Source organism: Pleurodeles waltl, chromosome 5 (genome assembly GCF_031143425.1).
Source record: "Pleurodeles waltl isolate 20211129_DDA chromosome 5, aPleWal1.hap1.20221129, whole genome shotgun sequence".
In the NCBI taxonomy this organism is placed as follows: Eukaryota; Metazoa; Chordata; class Amphibia; order Caudata; family Salamandridae; genus Pleurodeles; species Pleurodeles waltl.
The window spans coordinates 696,767,681-696,791,509 of NC_090444.1; the positions used below are offsets into that span (position 1 = coordinate 696,767,681).

The 23,829-nt window shown below is 49.3% G+C and overlaps 1 protein-coding gene across 1 annotated transcript; it reads right to left on the reverse strand.

Annotated features, from left to right (window-relative positions):
• Window positions 1–14,653: 14,653 nt before the first annotated feature.
• On the reverse strand, window positions 14,654–19,504 carry LOC138295965 (uncharacterized). Its single transcript, XM_069234632.1, has 2 exons — window positions 16,949–19,504; window positions 14,654–16,422 (listed from the first exon to the last, which is right to left on the reverse strand). Exons 1-2 carry the CDS (start codon window positions 18,016–18,018, stop codon window positions 16,311–16,313), a joined length of 1,182 nt encoding a protein of 393 aa, XP_069090733.1. The 5' UTR covers window positions 18,019–19,504; the 3' UTR covers window positions 14,654–16,310.
• Between the last annotated feature and the right edge of the window lie 4,325 nt (window positions 19,505–23,829).

The window sequence follows — 23,829 nt, forward strand, 5'->3', positions numbered from 1 at the left end:
CCACTGGGGAGACTTGGGAGACTGTGGCTTTGCACTCCCCAGGTTAAAGCAGTAGGCAACCCACCCACTGGAGAGACTTGAGAAACTGTGGCTTTGCACTACCCAGGATAAAGCAGTGGGAAAACCACCCACTGGAGAGACGTGAGAGACTGTGGCTTTGCACTCCCCAGGATAAAGCATTGGGCAACCCACCCACTGGAGAGACTTGAGAGACTGTGGCTTTGCACTCCCCAGGATAAAGCAGTGGGCAAACCACCCACTGGAGAGACTTGTGAGGCTGTGGCTTTGCACTCCCCAGGATACAGCAATAGGCATGGAGCCCCCTCGTGCAGAGGTGGCGTTGTGCGTTTATCTGGCTGAGGTGCCCCCCTTCCCTCTCCCCCTGAGGTGCCTGTATATTTTCGGTCTGATGCCCCAGCAGTGTTCTCCATGTTGCCAGTCAGGTATCTTGTGTGGGCTTCGCCCATGCATTTTGGGCCCAGTGGTCCATGGACAATGATTGGTACACTATCCGGACTTGTGTAGTTGGTGTACATATTTGTATATACTGAATTTAGATTTTTGACTATCAGATTTTTAATGATTACACTGGTTACAATAATTTCCTTTTGTCCTTGCGTTCTTCCAGGGGGTGATGGGGTGTATATGTAATGTTGCTGCATGTATTTGTGTGTATGGTGTTGTGGGTGAGGGTGGGGTATTGCGTGCTGCGTGTGTGTGTCACTCTCTTTTCCTTCCCCCTCCCCTGTGTTGTAGGTGCAGTACTCACTGTGGTCGTCGACGGCGTCTGTCCTGCTCCTGATAGAGCAGGAGGAAGAGCAGCATTGGTAACACCTGTAGTTCGGGCTCCATGGCGTCCTGGTTCCTCGTTGGGTGTCGAGAGGTGAGTGTTCTCCCTTCTGTGTACTGTTTCCGCCGTGCTTTTGAAATCGTTGGTTCCGCCCCGGAAAATGTGGCGGATAGGCGTGTTGAAATACAGTGGGCGGTACTTTGTCTTCTGCCTGTCTGTTGGCTGTCTATGTTGGCGGTTTCTGCCATGGTCATGATTCCATTTTATTTCCGCTGGCCTGTTGGCGGTATTACCGCTGCTTTAACACCGACCGCCAGGGTTGTAATGAGGGCCTAAGCATTACACCACAAGCAAAAAAGAATGTGAGGGGTAAGTGATGGTAGGTCACCTCCTCCAGTAGTTGAAAGTGATTAAGAGGAGATATAAAAATCATGTGCATGCATAACTCAAGTACTTGTGCAACAGATTAAATTCAACATTAAAGGTATAGTTTGCTTGGGAACCATCAACATTTAAAATTTTCATATTAAATCTATACTGTTTGTCAAAATGAGCTGAATTAGGCTTAGCTATGTTGGAAGCATTCTCAACAGAAAAATGAAAGCACACTAACAAGCCAATCATAAAAGTAACTGAGACAGTAGCCACTGCAGTTAGCATTACTCTATGTATGTTTAGTGAATAAGGGCCAGATGTATGAAAATGCAACTTTGCATTTCCTAAGTAGCAACTCCTTAGAAATCGTTATTTAGGAGAAAAAAAAAATGATACGTATGAAATATCTGAATCGCAAATAGGAAATCCCATGTCATTCGTTCCAATGGGCCAGTTTAGCATTTCCCAAATAGCGATTTTCTAGCTATTTTTGAAATGCTAAATGTGATTTCCTGGCTATTTTTGAAATGGTAAATCAAGGATGGCTACGGCATGGGGCCCCCGGTGAGGCACCCCAAAAATAGTGGTGCACATGTAGTGCACATATATGCCCTAGAGGCTTGGGTGCGCTCTATCACACTTAAAAAAAAACATCTTTGGGTGCTTTTTTTTTGATAAACCATTTTTATTAGTTTTATATGAAACAGCTTGACAGGCCAATAGATCACTGATATAAACAGCACAGATAACATGGTACAACATCGATCATCGCATGATACTTTAATGCACTTACAGGAATCACTGCCTCCAATACCAGACTGCATATGTCCCCTTACTATGAACCCAGACCTCTTGCCCCATTCCAGCTCCCCCACTCCTTTGTATATTTGGCCAGGCGCCTTCGTACTTCACTGACCAATTTCTCCTGTTGAGCACACCAGTCCACTCCCTGACACCATCTTGTGATTGAGGGAGCAGTCTTGGCCTTCCAATTTGCTGCAATGTCTCTTTTAGACACCAAACAGGCCACCCCCACAAATGCTCGCTGCCCTCTGCTGGACCCCACCCCATTGAGGACCCCCAAGAGAGCCATCAATGGAGCTGTTTCAACCTCCCCCTGTATAACTCTCAAGATTTCCCCCAGTACCGCCTTCCAATAACAGGTTATCTGGGGGCAGGTCCATACCATATGAAAGAAGTCTGCCCTGGGGCTTGCACAACAAGTACAGTCCGCTTGGGGCCGCAAACCGACTTTACACATCTGGTCAGGCGTAAGGTATGCCGTGTGAAGGAAGTATATCTGCAACACTCGGAGTCGGGAAGCCGTAGTTAGGGATCGTGAGGCCAACAACGCCTCCCTCCAGTCTCCCTCATCAATCGGGCCCACCCATTGCTCCCATCGCTCTCGGAGTTTGTCAAGCACCTGGGTGGTATTACTAATCAGTGAGTGGTAAATGCGTGACACACACCCCCGTCCAGTGCGCCTATCGTAACCTTGGCCTCCATGGGGCAAAATTTGGGGAGTTCTGTCCCTGTCTGAATGTGACATTAACAACACAAAAGAATGATGGACGGAGTGCTGACAATGCAAACACTCTCCCCCAGTCACAGATCTGGGTTTAATCCATCGTTTTTTTGCTGCCCATGCCATTCCAGTTTGGACCCAGCCATATGCAAATCAGTCTTGACCCTGTTCCCCATGGGAACAGTCCAGCCCGAACTGCCAGGCCAGGTCTTCCCTGGACTGGAAACAAGCATCCTGGGACAGGTTTCGGGGTTTCACCCCTCATCAGCCAGGCTAGCTTGAATCCAGTGGCATGGGAAGCACGGGACCCACGTCTGGGCATACCCATCCCACTTAGGGCGACATTAACAACACAAAAGTTTGGGCTGGACTGTTCCCTTGAGGAACAGGGTCAAGACTGATTTGCATATGGCTGGGTTCAAACTGGGGTGGCATGGTGAGCAAAATAATGGATGGATTAAACCCAGATCTGTGACTGGGGGTGAATGTTTGATTGGTTCTGCATTCCGTCCATCCAGTTACGCTATCCCACAGCGTTTGTGTTTTGCTTTGCTTTTGCCGCCCTAAGTGCGCCGGGTATGCCCAGACGTGGGTCCCGGGCTCACTGTGCCACTGGATTCAAGCTAGCCTGGCTGATGAGGGGTGAAACCCTGAAACCGGTCCCAGGATGCTTGTTTCCGGTCCAGGGAGAACCTGGCCTGGCAGTTCGGGCTGGACTGTTCCCTTGAGGAACAGGGTCAAGACTGATTTGCATATGGCTGGGTTCAAACTGGGGTGGCATGGTGAGCAAAATAATGGATGGATTAAACCCAGATCTGTGACTGGGGGTGAATGTTTGATTGGTTCTGCATTCCGTCCATCCAGTTACGCTATCCCACAGCGTTTGTGTTTTGCTTTGCTTTTGCCGCCCTAAGTGCGCCGGGTATGCCCAGACGTGGGTCCCGGGCTCACTGTGCCACTGGATTCAAGCTAGCCTGGCTGATGAGGGGTGAAACCCTGAAACCGGTCCCAGGATGCTTGTTTCCGGTCCAGGGAGAACCTGGCCTGGCAGTTCGGGCTGGACTGTTCCCTTGAGGAACAGGGTCAAGACTGATTTGCATATGGCTGGGTTCAAACTGGGGTGGCATGGTGAGCAAAATAATGGATGGATTAAACCCAGATCTGTGACTGGGGGTGAATGTTTGATTGGTTCTGCATTCCGTCCATCCAGTTACGCTATCCCACAGCGTTTGTGTTTTGCTTTGCTTTTGCCGCCCTAAGTGCGCCGGGTATGCCCAGACGTGGGTCCCGGGCTCACTGTGCCACTGGATTCAAGCTAGCCTGGCTGATGAGGGGTGAAACCCTGAAACCGGTCCCAGGATGCTTGTTTCCGGTCCAGGGAGAACCTGGCCTGGCAGTTCGGGCTGGACTGTTCCCTTGAGGAACAGGGTCAAGACTGATTTGCATATGGCTGGGTTCAAACTGGGGTGGCATGGTGAGCAAAATAATGGATGGATTAAACCCAGATCTGTGACTGGGGGTGAATGTTTGATTGGTTCTGCATTCCGTCCATCCAGTTACGCTATCCCACAGCGTTTGTGTTTTGCTTTGCTTTGCTTTTGCCGCCCTAAGTGCGCCGGGTATGCCCAGACGTGGGTCCCGGGCTCACTGTGCCACTGGATTCAAGCTAACCTGGCTGATGAGGGGTGAAACCCTGAAACCGGTCCCAGGATGCTTGTTTCCGTTCCAGGGAGAACCTGGCCTGGCAGTTCAGGCTGGACTGTTCCCTTGAGGAACAGGGTCAAGACTGATTTGCATATGGCTGGGTTCAAACTGGGGTGGCATGGTGAGCAAATTAATGGATGGATTAAACCCAGATCTGTGACTGGGGGTGAATGTTTGATTGGTTCTGCATTCCGTCCATCCAGTTACGCTATCCCACAGCGTTTGTGTTTTGCTTTGTTTTTGCCGCCCTAAGTGCGCCGGGTATGCCCAGACGTGGGTCCCGGGCTCACTGTGCCACTGGATTCAAGCTAGCCTGGCTGATGAGGGGTGAAACCCTGAAACCGGTCCCAGGATGCTTGTTTCCGGTCCAGGGAGAACCTGGCCTGGCAGTTCGGGCTGGACTGTTCTCTTGAGGAACAGGGTCAAGACTGATTTGCATATGGCTGGGTTCAAACTGGGGTGGCATGGTGAGCAAAATAATGGATGGATTAAACCCAGATCTGTGACTGGGGGTGAATGTTTGATTGGTTCTGCATTCCGTCCATCCAGTTACGCTATCCCACAGCGTTTGTGTTTTGCTTTGCTTTTGCCGCCCTAAGTGCGCCGGGTATGCCCAGACGTGGGTCCCGGGCTCACTGTGCCACTGGATTCAAGCTAGCCTGGCTGATGAGGGGTGAAACCCTGAAACCGGTCCCAGGATGCTTGTTTCCGGTCCAGGGAGAACCTGGCCTGGCAGTTCGGGCTGGACTGTTCCCTTGAGGAACAGGGTCAAGACTGATTTGCATATGGCTGGGTTCAAACTGGGGTGGCATGGTGAGCAAAATAATGGATGGATTAAACCCAGATCTGTGACTGGGGGTGAATGTTTGATTGGTTCTGCATTCCGTCCATCTAGTTACGCTATCCCACAGCGTTTGTGTTTTGCTTTGCTTTTGCCGCCCTAAGTGCGCCGGGTATGCCCAGACGTGGGTCCCGGGCTCACTGTGCCACTGGATTCAAGCTAGCCTGGCTGATGAGGGGTGAAACCCTGAAACCGGTCCCAGGATGCTTGTTTCCGGTCCAGGGAGAACCTGGCCTGGCAGTTCGGGCTGGACTGTTCCCTTGAGGAACAGGGTCAAGACTGATTTGCATATGGCTGGGTTCAAACTGGGGTGGCATGGTGAGCAAAATAATGGATGGATTAAACCCAGATCTGTGACTGGGGGTGAATGTTTGATTGGTTCTGCATTCCGTCCATCCAGTTACGCTATCCCACAGCGTTTGTGTTTTGCTTTGCTTTTGCCACCCTAAGTGCGCCGGGTATGCCCAGACGTGGGTCCCGGGCTCACTGTGCCACTGGATTCAAGCTAGCCTGGCTGATAAGGGGTGAAACGCTGAAACCGGTCCCAGGATGCTTGTTTCCGGTCCAGGGAGAACCTGGCCTGGCAGTTCGGGCTGGACTGTTCCCTTGAGGAACAGGGTCAAGACTGATTTGCATATGGCTGGGTTCAAACTGGGGTGGCATGGTGAGCAAAATAATGGATGGATTAAACCCAGATCTGTGACTGGGGGTGAATGTTTGATTGGTTCTGCATTCCGTCCATCCAGTTACGCTATCCCACAGCGTTTGTGTTTTGCTTTGCCCCTGTCTGAATGTGAGCCTGCAATGCATGCCTAAGATGCAGGAACTTGTCGATTTGGGACGTACAGTTCAAAGTGTTCCTGAAGCTCCTGAAATGATCGCATGTGGGTGCCAGTCCAGAAGTCCTCTAGCTGGGAGATACCTATATGGTCCCTTTTATTGAATCCACACAGCGCAGAGACCTCTCCAAGCCACCGTTCCTGCCACAACGGTGTCTGCTGGGTAAGGCGACACCACCACCCCTTTTTCTGCTGCACAGCTCTGCACCCCACCAACACCACCCCGAGTCACCTCGGGAGCACTATGCGGCAGGAGATCCCCGTGCAACCTCCCAAGCAATCCAGAGTAGCCCATCGTCCAAAGTTCTAGCTGATACACCAGGTCCGACCACCCCCAAACCCAACCAGTCATGGACCACCAATAGGTGCATGGCCAAGTGGTAGAAGTAGAGGTTGGACATTCCCAGTCCCCCTTTATAAACGTCCCCTTGACAGGTACGGAATGCCAGTCGGGGCGCGAACCATGCCACAAGAAACACCGCACCACCGCCTCCATCTCGTTAAACCACTTTCTAGGAATATGATGCGGAGAATTTTGAAGCATGTAGAGGAGCTGGGGAAGCACCATCATTTTATACAGCGCAATTCGGCCCAAAATGTTGAGGGGGAGCGATCGCCAGCGCTGGAGATCCTCCCTTATTCTTCGGGTCAAGGGTGTTACATTGAGGGACCACGCCAACTCTGGTAAGAGTGACACGTGTATCCCAAGATACCGGAAGCTATTGCGGCAGAGAGGGATATCCTCCTGCCAGTCATAGCTATCTCTCCCCGCGCTCAGCGGGACCAGGAGGGACTTAGCAGGATTCACCACTAGGCCCGACGCTTCGGCAAAGAGTCCTAGGAGTTGCAGCACCCGTGGCCCGTTTCTAGCTGGGTTGGCCAGAAACACCAGTACATTATCCGCGTACAGCGCAATGCGATCTTCCCGTCCGGTGGGCCAGGTCCACCCATCAATCAAGGGATCCTCCCTAACCAGTTTTGCCAGTCGCTCCATCGGTAGAGGGAATAACATCTGGGAGAGAGGGCAGCCCTGACGAGTTCCCCTCCGGATGGGGAACACATCTGACACCACTCCGTTCACCTGCACTCGCACTGTAGGTCTAGAGTAGAGGAGCCCCACCAGGGCCCGAAACCGTGGGCCGAACCCTGACCTCTCCAGCACCCCCTGAAGATAAGACCACTCCACTGTGTCAAATGCTTTCTTGAAATCTACGAGGAGGAGTGCCAGTGGGGGGGTCAGGAGGGTCTGATTAGCCAGCGCCACGTGCAGCCGTTTGATTCAATGCCTGGAACCCCTATTCGGCATGAAACCGCATTGGTCCGGAAGCACCAGTGAGCGCAACACCTTACGTAGTCTAGCCGCGAGAACTGTAGAGAACATCTTAACCTCAGTGTTGAGTAGTGAAATTGGTCGATACCCCAAACAATTCCACAATGGCGGGTTCGTCTTGGGAATTACTACATTCGTTGCTTAATCAAGCTCTGGCAGAAACCCCCCAGTCTTTTCTGCCTCCTCAAACAGGGCTAGCAGATGCGGGCAAGTACATCTCGAAATTTATTATAGAGCTCAGCTGGAAACTCGTCGGGACCCGGGGTTTTACCCGCCGCTAACTCGGTTATGGCGGCCCCAACCTCCTCTACACTCACTGGCTCGTCCAGGTCTCGTCTGTCAGCCATCGAAATCTTATGGAAGGACACCTCATATAGTAGAGGAGCATTTCTCTCCGCCAACGGCCTAGGGCGTTCCTCATATAGTCTCTCATAATAGTCGGCGAAGCTCCTCGCTATCTCGTAAGGCGACCCGGATACCGCCCCGACTCAGTAACGACCTCCGGGACGATCCTCCGGGCCATTGGACCAGTTGCCAACCAGTGCAAAAGTTTGCCATTTTTATCTCCCCACCTGTATACTCGGGCCACAGTTGCTCACCACATGTGCTTTGCTGTCTCAAGAGTTGTCTGCTTGATCTCCTGCCGAATGAGGAGGAGCTGCCTTGTAAGTACTTCATTGTCAGCCTCCACAAGCCGAACCTCCAGGCGCACCGCCGGGGCCTCCAACACTGACACCGCTTGACTACGTGCCCGCTCCTTCACACAAAGAAGGTGTTTTGCGTGTCCTCGAAGGGTAGCCTTACATGCAGCCCAAAGAATACCCGGGGACGACACCGAACCAAGGTTGGTAGAGAAGTACTCTGATAGACGTTCGCCCATAGCCTGCACATATTCGTCGTCCTGTAAGAACCACGCATTAAGCCGCCACATCGGGCAGCATCCTGCCTCAATGTCATGATGTTCTGGAGCGTAATCTGTATCTGACTGTGACGCGCGGGTTCTATCTTCCTCACCTGGAGACACAGAGTAGAAGGTTTCTCCCTTTATAAGTCACCTGTAAGCTCCGCCCGCTGAGCCACGCCCCGTCCACCCTCGAAGTAGGCAAAGGAATTCCCGCCTTTTTACCAGGATGATGGACAGCTTTCCGAAACGACCCCACTGCGTTTACCTCCGATTCAGGTGGTGCGTTGTTGATGCGCAGAAGCACGAGGACATCTCCACAAAGACAAACTAGTAACAATCACATTGCCAAGGACACACAGGGTTGCTGTAGACATTTTCACCATGGTCCACCACGTAGCTTTAGTGTATAATATAAACGGTGCATATAAAACATGCTAGGTAACGCTTACTGACTTACTGGTAGAAAATACTCCGGTTTGGTAGGCCATGATGCTCATTTTACAGAGACTAAACCTCAAGAGGAAGCACTTACAAATATAAACGTAGCAGGCGCCTCAGTTGAAGCTCAGCTTCTGGAAAGGACAAGCCACCCTAACTCTTGGGCTTGGCAAAGATAAAGCAAGTCTGCGCGCTCAGAGATTCCATAGCAGAAAAAGATTTAGAATCCTTCCTGGAGGTGAATTGATGATGTACTGGAGCGTAATCTGTATCTGACTTGAATAGCGGGTGCTATCTTCCTCACCTGGAGACACAGAGTAGAAGGTTCTCCCTTTATAAGTCACCTGTAAGCTCTGCCCGGTGAGCCACGCCCCGTCCACCCTCGTAGTAGGCAAAGGAATTCCCGCCTTTTACCAGGATGATGGACAGCTTTCCGAAATGACCCCACTGCGCTTACCTCCGATTCAGGTGGTGCGTTGTTGATGCGCAATGCCACGAGGACATCTCCACAAAGACGCACTAGTAACAATCACATTGCAAAAGGCACACAAGGTTGCTGGAGACGTTTTCACCGTGGTCCATCACGTAGCTTTAGTGTACAATATAAACGGTGCATATAAAACATGCTAGGTAACGCTTACTGGCTTACTGGTAGAAAATACTCCGGTTTGGTAGGCCATGATGCTCATTTTACAGAAACTAAACCTCAAAAGGAAGCACTTACAAATATAAACGTAGCAGGTGCCCCAGTTGAATCTCAGCTTCTGGAACGGACAAGCCATCCTAACTATTGGGCTTGGCAAAGATAAAGCAAGTCTGCGCGCTCAGAGATCCCATAGCAGAAAAAGATTTAGAATCCTTCCTGGAGGTGAATTGATGATGTACTGGAGCGTAATCTGTATCTGACTTGAATAGCGGGTTCTATCTTCCTCTCCTGGAGACACAGAGTAGAAGGTTCTCCCTTTATAAATCACCTGTAAGCTCCGCCCGCTGAGCCACGCCCCGTCCACCCTCGAAGTAGGCAATGGAATTCCCGCCTTTTACCAGGATGATGGACAGCTTTCCAAAAGGACCCCACTGCGTTTACCGCCGATTCAGGTGGTGCGTTGTTGATGAGCAGAAGCATGAGGACATCTCCACAAAGACGCACTATTAACAATCACATTGCCAAAGGCACACAAGGTTGTTGGAGACGTTTCCCCCATGACCCATCACGTAGCCTTAGTGTACAATATAAACAGGGCGTAAAAAACATGCTAGGTAACGCTTACTGACTTACTCGTAAAAAATACTCCGGTTGGGTAGGCCATGATGCTCATTTTACAGAAACTAAACCTCAAAGGAAGCACTTACAAATATAAACGTAGCAGATGCCCCAGTTGAAGCTCAGCTTCTGGAAAGGACAAGCCACCCTAACTCTTGGGCTTGGCAAAGATAAAGCAAGGCTGTGCGCTCAGAGATTCCATAGCAGAAAAGATCTAGAATCCTTCCTGGAGGTGAATTGATGATGTACTGGAGCGTAATCTGTATCTGACTGTGATGCGCGGTTTCTATCTTCCTCACTTGGAGACACAGAGTAGAAGGTTTCTCCCTTTATAAGTCACCTGTAAGCTCCGCCCACTGAGCCACGCCCCGTCCACCCTCGAAGTAGGCAAAGGAATTCCCGCTTTTACCAGGATGATGGACAGCTTTCCAAAACGACCCACTGCGTTTTACCGCCCATTCAGGTGGTGCGTTGTTGATGCGCAGAAGCACGAGGACATCTCCACAAAGACAAACTAGTAACAATCACATTGCCAAGGACACACAGGGTTGCTGTAGACGTTTTCACCGTGGTCCATCACGTAGCTTAAGTGTACAATATAAACGGTGCATATAAAACATGCTAGGTAACGCTTACTGACTTACTGGTAGAAATACTCCGGTTGGGTATGCCATGATGCTCATTTTACAGAAACTAAACCTCAACAGGAAGCACTTACAAATATAAACGTAGCAGGCGCCCCAGTTGAAGCTCAGCTTCTGGAAAGGACAAGCCACCCTAACTCTTGGGCTTGGCAAAGATAAAGCAAGGCTGTGCGCTCAGAGATTCCATAGCAGGAAAAGATCTAGAATCCTTCCTGGAGGTGAATTGATGATGTACTGGAGCATAATCTGTATCTGACTTGAATAACGGGTTCTATCTTTCTCTCCTGGAGAAACAGAGTAGAAGGTTCTCCCTTTATAAGTCACCTGTAACCTCCGCCCGGTGAGCCACGCCCCATCCACCCTCGTAGTAGGCAAAGGAATTCCCGCCTTTTACCAGGATGATGGACAGCTTTCCAAAACGACCCCACTGCGTTTACCTCCGATTCAGGTGCTGCGTTGTTGATGCGCAGAAGCATGAGGACATCTCGACAAAGACGCACTAGTAACAATCACATTGCCAAAGGCACACAAGGTTGTTGGAGACGTTTCCCCCATGACCCATCATGAATCAAGAATTCCGCAGCCAGGCTACTACTACATATAAAGCCGCAAGCACACATCTCCCCTGCCTTGAGAGCACTACACTGGTTACCCGTTGCCAGAAGATGCACTTTCAAGCTGCTTTGTATCACCCACAAAGCTATACATGGAACAGGACCGCTTTTTATCAGAAAGAAAATGACCAAATACATCCAACAAAGAACCCTCCGCTCAAGACTGGCACCCCGCCTTAGAACACCACCATACAAGAAAAAGACTATAGGTGGTACATCCTTCTCCGTCCAAGCAGCCAAACTATGGAATTCATTACCCCCAACTATAAGAGCCACAGATAACTTTCTGGACCTTCAGAAAACTACTCAAGAGTTGGCTCTTTCCTTCATAACCACCTTTTTCAAACAACTATGAACTGCATATGCCTATGTGGATAAATATTTTTTTCAGATTATATGTATATTTCTATTTATTTATAGTTTCTTTGGAAAATATGTATTGCTACTATGTCATAACAATAAAATACACACACACTCTTTAAACCTGTCTGACTAAGTATTTTTTTACCCATGATTCCAATTATGTATTGGATGTGCATATGTGTGTGTGTGTGTGTGTATATATATATGTATATATATATATATATATATATATATATATGTGTGTGTGTGTGTGTATATGTATATATATGTGTATGTGTATATGTTGTTTCTGTGCTTGGCATGTTCGTGGATCATTGCATGGCTCCTGGTTTTTTGGGTTGTTATACTAGATATCTATGAATTCTTGCTCTCATCTTATCACACGTATCTACTCATCACTCTTATGTCATGTCTCTATCAAACTATCCTCCATTCTCACTCTGACTCATCCCAAATCCCTTCTACCACTTTCATCTCCTAAATATCTCTGCCTAAGCTCTTCCCTCCACATCTAACTCACCAAACCTCACTCTACCTCTGTGACCTCCCACACAACCCTACTAAATTCTCCTGCATTCATCTCACCCTGCTACTATGCTCTCCCTAACCCTTCCACATTCTCTTCCCCCTCCACCCCCCTTTACTCATCCCAAGCCTTTGGGTTGAGTAAATGAAGGATATACTCCCAATTAACACCTCTGGATTTATTTCCTCCTTCACCCCTCCATTACTCCAGTCTAACTAACAAACTCTCATATCCGTGGCTCAAATTAACTCATAATAATACTAAAACTGTACTCATTATTTAACGATACTAATCACTAATTCTTGTTGGGTTCCGGAGTAGCGTGCTACTCATCGAAAAGCGCTTTGACGCCTCGTCAGGGGTAGTAAGCGCTATATAAATACGATTACAATACAATACAATCTAGTCGGCGCATGATCCGAGACCCCGTGTGGGAGCATTTCCACCCCTGCAACCCGCGATGCATCGAGGGCTGGAACAAGTAAGAGGTCTATCCTGGTGTGCATGTGGTGTGCTGCCGATGTGTGGGTGTAGCACCGCAGCCGGGGATGCCAAGTCCTCCAGACATTGCAGAGACCAAGGCCCTCCTCCCAGCTGCGCAACCCCGAGGCTCTGACGGACAGACTGGAGGACAGGGGCTCCATGATGTCTATCTCTGGGTTTAGCACCAAATTGAAGTCTACGCCAACAATAGTCAGTCCCGGAGGAAGCCCTGCCACCACATCAAGAAGAGTCATAAGAAAGCTCTACAACGCCTCTGGGGGGGCATAGACACTAAGGATGTTGATGGGGTGCCCCCCCACTACCAACCCGGAGACCACCACGTAACGCCCTGTGGGTCTGAGCGAGAGGTAGCCACCACCACAGCCAGCGAGTGGTGCAATAGAATGGCCGTCCCCCATGAGCCCCTGGTAAAGCCTGCATGGTAAACCCTGTCATATCCCCCTCTCAGCAGCACCGGGCATCGAGTGCCAAGCAGGTGGGTCTCCTGCAATAGGACCACAGATGGTGCAAAAAGACGGAGGGTGCTAAACACCGCTGAACGCTTAATTTTATCTAGGAGACCGTTAACATTCCAGGATAACATTCTCTTGGCAGTTTCTGACATGGTCAAAAGAACAAGAACAGTGCATTACCAGTACCCACCCAACCTTTCCATTGTGACCTGTCAAGCCGACCCTGAAAAAAAGAAGAGCCTTGCATCAACCTTAGCACAGAACTGCTAAATAACCCGTGAACTCCCCCAACTGCCCCCCTCCCCATACTTCCACCCCAGAAGCATCTGTCGCCACAAACAATAGGAACAGACTCTCTACAGTGAAGTCTCCATTTGAGTCGGAGTTCTGCAATGTGGCCTGCTCTGTCCCTCGCCACAACTACGCGGGTGGAATGCCCACCCGTATCCTCCCCAAATACCCACAGTTCCAGGAGTCAAAGTCAAGAAAGAAAGGGGGATTGGCTCAGGTGCTCCCCCTCCACAGCTCGATTCGGCCTCTTCTCCTCAGGGCCATCCGTCACCACCCCTCTGCTATCGGGGGACAATTCATGTCGCACATCCACTGCCGAGGCTCGATGGAGGCCACTCCTCCCCCTCCGGCGAGACCGAGTGCGCCTGCGGTTCCCCCTCACACCTGATGGGCCCGCTCGGTCCGTCCCGGCAGACCGCCACTCGGCCCGTGATGCTCCCCTCAAGCCACACGGTGCTACTCCGTGAGCTATTCCCATGCCGCCTCTGGCGAGTCAAAGAAGAAGGATTTTCCGTCCATTATAACTTTCAGCCTCGCATGGAAGAGGAGCATGTACGTCAGCTGCATAGCCTGCAGTTTCTGCTTGACTCCTTCATACGAACAGCGTCGGGCCTGCACCTCGCAGGTATAGTCTGGGAATATAAGGATCCTCTGGTTGTCCCAGCGAAGATCTGACTTGGCTCTAGCCTTTCGAAGGACAACATCCCGGTCTTTAAAGTTCAAGAAACGTGCTATCGTCGGCCTCCGGGGGCCACCCGGCGGCGGTCGCGGTGTCAGAGCCCTTTGGGCACGTTCTATGGCAAACCACGGGGAAAGCCGCTGGTCTGGGACCCATGAACGAATCCAACGCTCCATGAAGTCAATCGAGGAACGTGTTTCCGCACCTTCCGGGAAGCCCACAAACCGTAAGTTATTACGTCTGGAGCGGTTTTTTGCATCTTCAGCTCTACGGTGTAGCTCACCGGTGCGGGTCTGCAGTTGGGCGACCCTGATCTTAAGGTCCGCAATCTCATCCTCAGTCTGTGACACACGGTCCTCGACCTCCTTGATGCGACTCACCACCTTTCGCAGATCCTGGCGGAGGAGACCCACATCCTCTTTCACTTCACCGACCTTGGTTTCCACCGCTAACTGTGAGGCTGTAGTGCTTTCCTCTTATTTAGTCTCTAAGCACTAACATAACACAACAGAAATGCACTTCTGAGGTCAAAGAAGACTTTTATTGTTATTTTATTCTTCCCCAACCACAATGTTTATGAATGAATGACGAATTAGTAGCTTTCAAGTCCGCGTTAATCAAACAAAATATATCAGTTTGCAATATACACAGCAGGTTATATTTATAAGATATTGAATGCAAAGCAAAACAAATACTTCACCGTGTAGGAACTATTTACAGCTACATCTTTCTAAGGTCTGCAAGCTGAGACCCCTGTCAGCCGCGAGAAAGAGTGTCATCTACCCACACGGGATGCTGGCAACTGGCGCCAAGCTCCAGCACGAGGTCCGGCAGATTCGAATCTGACTCTCTGCAGCCTGTTACATTCGTTACAAAGGTGTGCCCCCTCCTCTCAGACCTGGGAAACTGAGCAAGCCTTTTGGAGACTGGCCAGGTCTCCAAGACTACTCCTGTTCCCAAGCTCAAGGGAAGAGAAACAACGCCCATGTACTCTCTCTTATCAGGTCTAGTCTACTGTGAGAGCAAAACATCTTGGTTCTCTGGTGCAAAAACACAGCTTGGAAAAATACAGAACTCCACGTTAAAGGCAATGGGCAGCTAACCTAAATATCAAATGCAATGTCATGTTAAAGGCAATAGGCAGCTAACCTAAATATCAAATGCAATGTCTAGTGTCATGTCAAAGCCAATAGGCATCTAAGCTGAATACAAAATACAATGTCTTATATCATGTCAAAGCCCATAGGCAGCTGAGCTGAATATAAAATGCAATGTATAATATCATGTCAAAGCCAATAGGCAGCGGAGCTGAATATCATGTCAAAGCCAATAGGCAGTTAAGCTGAATACAAAGTGTAATATATGATATCATGTCAAAGCCAATAGGCAGCGGAGCTGAATAATATATGATATCATGTCAAAGCCAATAGGCAGAATATCTAATAGCATGTCAAAGTCAATAGGAATACATCATGTCAAAGTCAATAGGCATGCAATGTCAAAGCCAATAGGCGGCTAGACTGGATACAGCATGTCAAAGCCAATAGGCAGAATACAGAATGTAATGGCTAATGCAATGTCAAAGCCCATAGGCGGCTAAACTGAATACAGAAAGCAATGGCTAATGCCATGTCAAAGCCAATAGGCACAATACAGAATGTAATGACTAATGCAATGTCAAAGCCCATAGGCGGCTAAACTGAACAAAACATACCATGTGCTACTGGTAAACATTGAGCAACTAATATGCGCAGTGGTGAAACACAAAGTCATTGGTCAAAACAAAACTCCATCAAATAGCAGGACATTCCGCCCTTTGACCAATGAATTTTTGTTTCACATATCTCATATTTCAAACAAACAAAAAAAAAAACATTATCAGCAAATCAAATTTCAATGATCAAAGCAATCCCTGTAAAGCAATAGAAGTGAATTAACACATTGATCTCATAACCTTTCACATCAGATACATCTACATAGAAAAGACTGGGCAATTTTTTTTTTTTTTTTTCTTCTGAATGAGTCTCTAATTCAACAGTGTTAGCAATTTGATGTGGCATGAGTTCTACTCATGTAAAGGTGCACGGTCCACCTGAAAGGTTTGCTGGAAGGTAAGCAAAAGTCAGAGTTCCAAACGAGAGGCAAAAAAAAAAAAAAAACACAGCAAACAAGTTGAACTTGAACTGAAGGCGCAGTTTGCGCAAAATGGATCCATGGTGCTGGCACTTTACTCAGCCAGGTTCAGGTTGGGGATTCGGTCCCTTCCCCGATCCCACACGCACACACCGGAAGGGGGACCACACAGCACACTCAGGGACAGTGGCAAAACGTGGTAGGATCTGCAAAAGAAACAAGTATGACTTTTCTTGCAAATAACATTTTTCATTTAAACTGCACCCTTCCTCTTTCTTTCCCTGTTTTATAATCAGCAGGACGTTTTTGAGGCCCTTTGTTATATTCACTGCAGGTTCTGGAGGATCACTTGGGGCGTCAGCCCACACATCAGCACTGAGGTTTTTATCTGCTGCACCACAGCTTCCCTTTTCTTGCACTGTCAGAAGGGCTGGGGCAGACTCATTCTTTACCAAACCTCCATTCACTGCATTTTTGCCAATTTGGGCCATTCTGTCTCCAATTTGTATGAATAAATCAGATTCTTTTCTAGGTATCAGCATAATTTCGATTTTTCCTTGGTAATTTGCAGCAATCACTCTCCCTAAAACCTGATCAATTTGCCATTTCTGTTCTGGTAACTTTCCTCTCCCCAACTGCTCTGTGACTGCTTGCATGACAGATTGCTTTTGTGCGTGCTGCACAGTTTTTATCAAATCTAGGGGAATGTGCATCTCTCTCATCTCTGCCCACCTGTAAGTGGCCTTTTCACATTTCTGGGGCACCCACATAGCCATCCCCACTAAGGCAGAATTCTGGGTGAACACTTCTCTCTCTGCATTTTTCTCATTAACATCTGCAAGGTAATTGAACCAGTTAGGTGCTAAAACATTATCAAAGAACCAAAAATCAGCATAAAAATGACACATCTCACATAGCTCTTGCTTTAAAATCTGACACACATTATACAACGCTGTTCCTTCTACTGTGCCAGAAAGCAACATTTCAGTCAATGAATCATTAGTAAAACAAACATGCTTTTTATCTTCAGTAGACACGAATTCAAATGGTGCACACAACTTCATTGATAATTCTTTTACCTGTGGTACTCTAGCCCTGTCTTGCAAGTACCAGATCCATTGTATGATTCTAGCTAGGGGCACTATTTTCTTTCCTTGTTCTTGATTTAAATGTACATCAGTTTTTCCTTCTTGCACTGCGCAGAAACCTAAAGTCTGCATTATTTCATTTGCCAAATCACAAGCGCGCAGCTGCATATTATTTTTCACAGTGACCATGTACAAAAGTGTTAGGATTTCTCTCAAATGAGGGCTATTCTTTTTCCAAAAATCAAACAAGCTAATGAAACTCGGGGTGTCTTGCTCTAAAATCCTTCGTTTTACTTGTGCATTTTGCAACGGTAACTCGTAAATCACATTCTGACTCTCCTCCGTGTTATCCCCCTCATTACTGGAATGGGACAAGAAAGATTCTTCAAAAACAGCAGTTTTATAACTTTCAGTCTTATTTTGAATTATTGTATCCTGGCTAATTTGCTCACGTAAATTCCTATTTTCATGTTCCAACTTCCTACATTTCTCCTGCATTTCTCTGTAAGCAGATAAAGGTATCCAGACCTTTCTGTCATCATTACTTCCAAAACACACTTTTTCTACATATATACAACGGGAATTATTTCTCAAAACAACATCAGGCATTTTAGCTACACATGCATTTTCTTCTGTAATTCCCCAAACAGAAAACAATTCACAGTTTTTCTTAGCACCATCAGGCAGTTCATCAACACATGTATTCTCAGACATGGTCTGCTGTGCTACTGTGATTCTCCAAACAGAAAACAATTTCTGTAATTCTCCAAACAACAAAAAACAATTACACTTTTAAAGTGTGCACTTAGAAATCTACTAACTCGTCAAACCCCTTTTAATCACCTCTTAATGACCGACCCCACGACTCCAGGTACCAATTGTAGTGCTTTCCTCTTATTTAGTCTCTAAGCACTAACATAACACAACAGAAATGCACTTCTGAGGTCAAAGAAGACTTTTATTGTTATTTTATTCTTCCCCAACCACAATGTTTATGAATGAATGACGAATTAGTAGCTTTCAAGTCCGCGTTAATCAAACAAAATATATCAGTTTGCAATATACACAGCAGGTTATATTTATAAGATATTGAATGCAAAGCAAAACAAATACTTCACCGTGTAGGAACTATTTACAGCTACATCTTTCTAAGGTCTGCAAGCTGAGACCCCTGTCAGCCGCGAGAAAGAGTGTCATCTACCCACACGGGATGCTGGCAACTGGCGCCAAGCTCCAGCACGAGGTCCGGCAGATTCGAATCTGACTCTCTGCAGCCTGTTACATTCGTTACAAAGGTGTGCCCCCTCCTCTCAGACCTGGGAAACTGAGCAAGCCTTTTGGAGACTGGCCAGGTCTCCAAGACTACTCCTGTTCCCAAGCTCAAGGGAAGAGAAACAACGCCCATGTACTCTCTCTTATCAGGTCTAGTCTACTGTGAGAGCAAAACATCTTGGTTCTCTGGTGCAAAAACACAGCTTGGAAAAATACAGAACTCCACGTTAAAGGCAATGGGCAGCTAACCTAAATATCAAATGCAATGTCATGTTAAAGGCAATAGGCAGCTAACCTAAATATCAAATGCAATGTCTAGTGTCATGTCAAAGCCAATAGGCATCTAAGCTGAATACAAAATACAATGTCTTATATCATGTCAAAGCCCATAGGCAGCTGAGCTGAATATAAAATGCAATGTATAATATCATGTCAAAGCCAATAGGCAGCGGAGCTGAATATCATGTCAAAGCCAATAGGCAGTTAAGCTGAATACAAAGTGTAATATATGATATCATGTCAAAGCCAATAGGCAGCGGAGCTGAATAATATATGATATCATGTCAAAGCCAATAGGCAGAATATCTAATAGCATGTCAAAGTCAATAGGAATACATCATGTCAATGTCAATAGGCATGCAATGTCAAAGCCAATAGGCGGCTAGACTGGATACAGCATGTCAAAGCCAATAGGCAGAATACAGAATGTAATGGCTAATGCAATGTCAAAGCCCATAGGCGGCTAAACTGAATACAGAAAGCAATGGCTAATGCCATGTCAAAGCCAATAGGCACAATACAGAATGTAATGACTAATGCAATGTCAAAGCCCATAGGCGGCTAAACTGAACAAAACATACCATGTGCTACTGGTAAACATTGAGCAACTAATATGCGCAGTGGTGAAACACAAAGTCATTGGTCAAAACAAAACTCCATCAAATAGCAGGACAGAGGCCTGGATCGCCTGAAGGATCATGTTCACTCCCCCAACCTCCGTCTCAGTCTCCGGGACTCCCATTGCCCTAGAGGAGCCCTGTGTAGTAAACTGGTCTATGTGCTGCTGCGACGCTGGCGGCTGCTTGCCTGCCTTGTCTCTCCCCATCTCAGTTGAGGAGTTGGGGCAGCACCACGACGGCTGGTCGCTCCTCGTCAATGTGGTCACAAGAGAGCTCTGATTCAGGTCCCCAGCAGCGCCCTCTGTTCTCCGAGGATATCGCCAGGCAGGCAGACAGAATACAGCACTTCACCCCGGGGGACATCGACACAACCCTGAGTACCAGCCCCGCAGCTGCCCTCCAAGGCCAGGGTTCACTCACCCCCCCTCCAGGCTCGACCGCCATACTCCAGTCTAGAGGCTGATCCAAAAGCTGTCCGCCGCACACTGCTCCCCCTCCAGGATCTCTACCTCCACACCTGGAGCTCTCCCAAGGTCGCTGCCAACTGCGCACGGCCCCCGATCACGCTTTCTTGGGGGGGGAGCAGGCGAGAAGGGTCCCGGGTCACCTCCAGAAGTACGTGAAGGTATCCTATCGGGCACTCTGTCCCGTCGGTCTCTCACCACCGGCACCCCACTGACCAATCTTTGCCTCTTTGGGGCCCTTCTTGGCCAAACATCTTTTCGCCGCCTCCCAGGAGGACCTCGACTGCCTCGGGTGTCCGTCAGGCACATCTGGTGCCTTCACCTCTGCAGGGCCCGCCTCCATTTCCACTACCACTGCTGCACTGGCCACCTGGGCTCCAACCACGGCGCCGACCACTGCTTGGGCCCAGGCTACTCCTCCTCGCGCAGAGGCCCTCACCCCAGAGTCCACCAAGAAAGGCCCGGCAGGTCAGGGGCCCCACAGCTCTTCCTCCGGTTCTGCGAACTTCAGGGGGGTGGGGGGAGGGCACCAGCAGGCTCCAGAGCCGGGCGCGGGAGCGTCCAATTTTCCTCTCCGCTCCGCACCCCGCCCCTCCCAGCCACTTCAGATCTCACGTTGCAGCCCGGAGGGTCCCAGCCGCTGAGTCTCCCATCCGCCACAGCGGGGCTCACCTGCTCACATGGAGGGGCCGCCCCGACTCCAGGCACCCCTCCCAGAGTCACGGCACTCTCAGCAGCCCAAGGCCCTGTCGCGGCCCGCTCCGCTCACGCAGCCGCTCCCAGGCCCGCGAGGCCGAACTCAGGCAACAGGGCCCTTCCTCTGCCCCGCCTCCGCCTTTCGCCCCCAATTCAGGCCCCTGCTACTCCTTCACATCCTCGGCCTCTGGTGGTCTGCTGGCAGGCGGGGGCACCGGGACAGCAGGCCTCACACCGGTGGATGACAGAAGGGTTCCGGAGCACTCCTAGAGTGCGACAACCATCTTGACGCAGGTGACCACGCCCCCTTGAGTGCTTTTTTAAAATTGCACATTGTTACCATTGACTTGGAGTCAATGGTAATTTAATTTCTTAAATGTCCAATTCGCATTTAGGAACTACTTTGTACATGTGCATAGGAAACATAAATACGCCACTTCCTCGCTCAGTAATGCCTCCCCGCACCAGAACGCCAGCTGTGCCTGTGCCAAAGTTTCACCACCACGTCTAGCACTCCCAATACTTGTTGGGATTCAAAAGAAGACAGGCACTCTGTATGGCAGGTGAATATATACTTTAATCCATTTGGCAGGAAAATGGGAACAGGAACCCATTTTGGCACATACGGGGTCATTCCAACCCTGGCAGTCATTGACCGCCAGGGTGGATGACCACGGAAGCACCGCCAACAGGCTGGCGGTGCTTCCCTGCCCATTCTGACCGCGGCGGTAAAGCCGCGGTCAGAAAATGGGATCCGGCGATTTCCCGACGGATTTCCCCTGTCTGGGCTGAATCTCCATGGCGGCGCTGCAAGCAGCGCCGCCATGGAGATTCCGACCCCCTTCCCGCCACCCTGTTTCTGGCGGTTTTTACCGCCAGGAACAGGATGGCGGGAACGGGTGTCGTGGGGCCCCTGGGGGACCCTGCACTGCCCATGCCACTGGCATGGGCAGTGCAGGGGCCCCCTAACAGGGCCCCAGCATGATTTTCACTGTCTGCTTAGCAGACAGTGAAAATCGCGACGGGTGCAACTGCACCTGTCGCACCCCTGCAACACCGCCGGCTCCATTCGGAGCCGGCTTCTATGTTGCAGGGCCTTTCCCGCTGGGCCGGCGGGTGCCCCTTTGGCGGGCGCCCGCCAGCCCAGCGGACCGCGGAGCGGCCAAATGGCTGTGACTGCATGGCGGGCGGCGACCGCCATAGTGCCTTTCTCAACCTGTTAGTCGCCATATTGCTGTGGCTTTTAACCCCACACGTACTCTACTTTTTGTAATTCACTCACTATAAAAACAGCTTTACTTTTCTGGTTGGGAATTACATTTGTTAAACAACATATGGCAAACGGTGTGCACCAAAACTTAAACAAATTGCCAATTTTAATTTTGGTATTGGTCTTTCCGCCCAAACTTTACACAAAGACTTAGATCAGTATACAAATCCAAGTAGTGCCAATGGATCTACCTGCACAGAAGCCACAACAGATTCATAACAACTTACAGCAGTTCACACACTAGAGTGAGAGCAGTCTTCAGTAAGCATTGGTACCTTTTGAGAAGTTAACAAGTGTAGGAAGTTGGCTCTGTATATACTATTTCAAAGTAAGAAATAGTGTGCACAGAGTCCAAGTGTTCCCCTTAGAGGTAAGATAGTGGCAAAAGTAGATAATTCTAATGCTCTATTTGTGGTAGTGTGGTCGAGCAGTAGGCTTATCAGAGGGTAGTGTTAAGCATTTGTTGTACACACACAGGAACACACACTCAAAGACTTACTCCAGGACAATAGGTTTTTATATTGAAAAATATGTTTTCTTAGTTTATTTAAAGAACCACAGGTTCAAGATTTACAAGTAATACTTTAAATGTAAGGTACTTCACTTAGATACTTTAGGAACTTTGAATAAAAGCATTATATACAGTCTTTGTAAAAATGTCACTAAGCTATTTTCAAAGTGGACACAGTGCAAAAATCATCAGTTTCTGGGGGAGGTAAGTAAAGGTTAGGTTTGCAGGTAAGTAAAACACTTACAAGTCTCAAAGTTGGGGCCAAGGTAGCCCACCATTAGGGGTTCAAGGCAACCCCAAAGTTACCACACCAGCAGCTCAGGGCCGGTCAGGTGCAGAGGTCAAGGAGGTGCCCAAAACACATAGGCTTCAATGGAGAACAGGGGTGCCCCGGTTCCAGTCTGCCAGCAGGTAAGTACCCGCGTCTTCGGGGGGCAGACCAGGGGGGTTTTGTGGGGCACCGGGGGGGACACAAGCAGGCACAGAAAGTACACCCTCAGCGGCACAGGGGCGGCCGGGTGCAGTGTGCAAACAGGCATCGGGTTTTAGATAGGAAGTTATGGAGGGACCCGGGGGTTACTTCAACGATGCAGGCAGGCACGGGGGGCTCCTCGGGATAGCCACCACCTGGGCTAGGCAGAGGGTCGCTTGGGGGTCGCTCCTGCACTGGAGTTCGGTTCCTTCAGGTCCTGGGGGCTGCGGGTGCAGGGTTGGCTCCAGGGGTCGGGTCCCTTGATACAGGCAGTCGTGGTCAGGGGGAGCCTCTGGATTTCCTCTGCAGGTGTCGCTGTGGGGGTTCAGGGGGTCGTCTCTGGTTACTCACGGGCTCGCAGTCACCGGGGAGCCCTCACTGAGGTGTTTGTTTTCTGCAGGTCGAGCCGGAGGCGTCGGGTGCAGAGTGGAAAGTCTCACGCTTCCGGCGGGAAATGTGAACTCTTTAAAGTTGCTTCTTTGTTGCAAAGAAGTTGCAGGATTTTGAACAGGGCTACTGTTCACGGGAGTTTCTTCGTCCTTGGGTGCAGGGCAGTCCTCTGAGGCTTCAGAGGTCACTGGTCCCTGTTGGATGCGTTGCTGCTGCAGTTTTCTTAGAAGTTGAGAGACAGGCCGGTAGGGCTGGGGCCAAAGCAGTTGTCGTCTCCGTCTTCTCTGCAGGGCTTCAGCTCAGCAGTCCTTCTTCTTGGTAAGGTTGCAGGAATCTGATTTCCTGGGTTCAGGGTCGCCCCTAAATACTCAATTTAGGGGTGTGTTTAGGTCTGGGGGCAGTTGCCAATGGCTACTGTCCTTGAGGGTGGCTACACCCTCCTCCCTGAGGGGAGGGGGGCACATCCCTATTTCTATTGGGGGATCCTCCAAAATCAAGATGGAGGATTTCTAAAGGCAGGGGTCACCTCAGCTCAGGGCACCTTAGGGGCT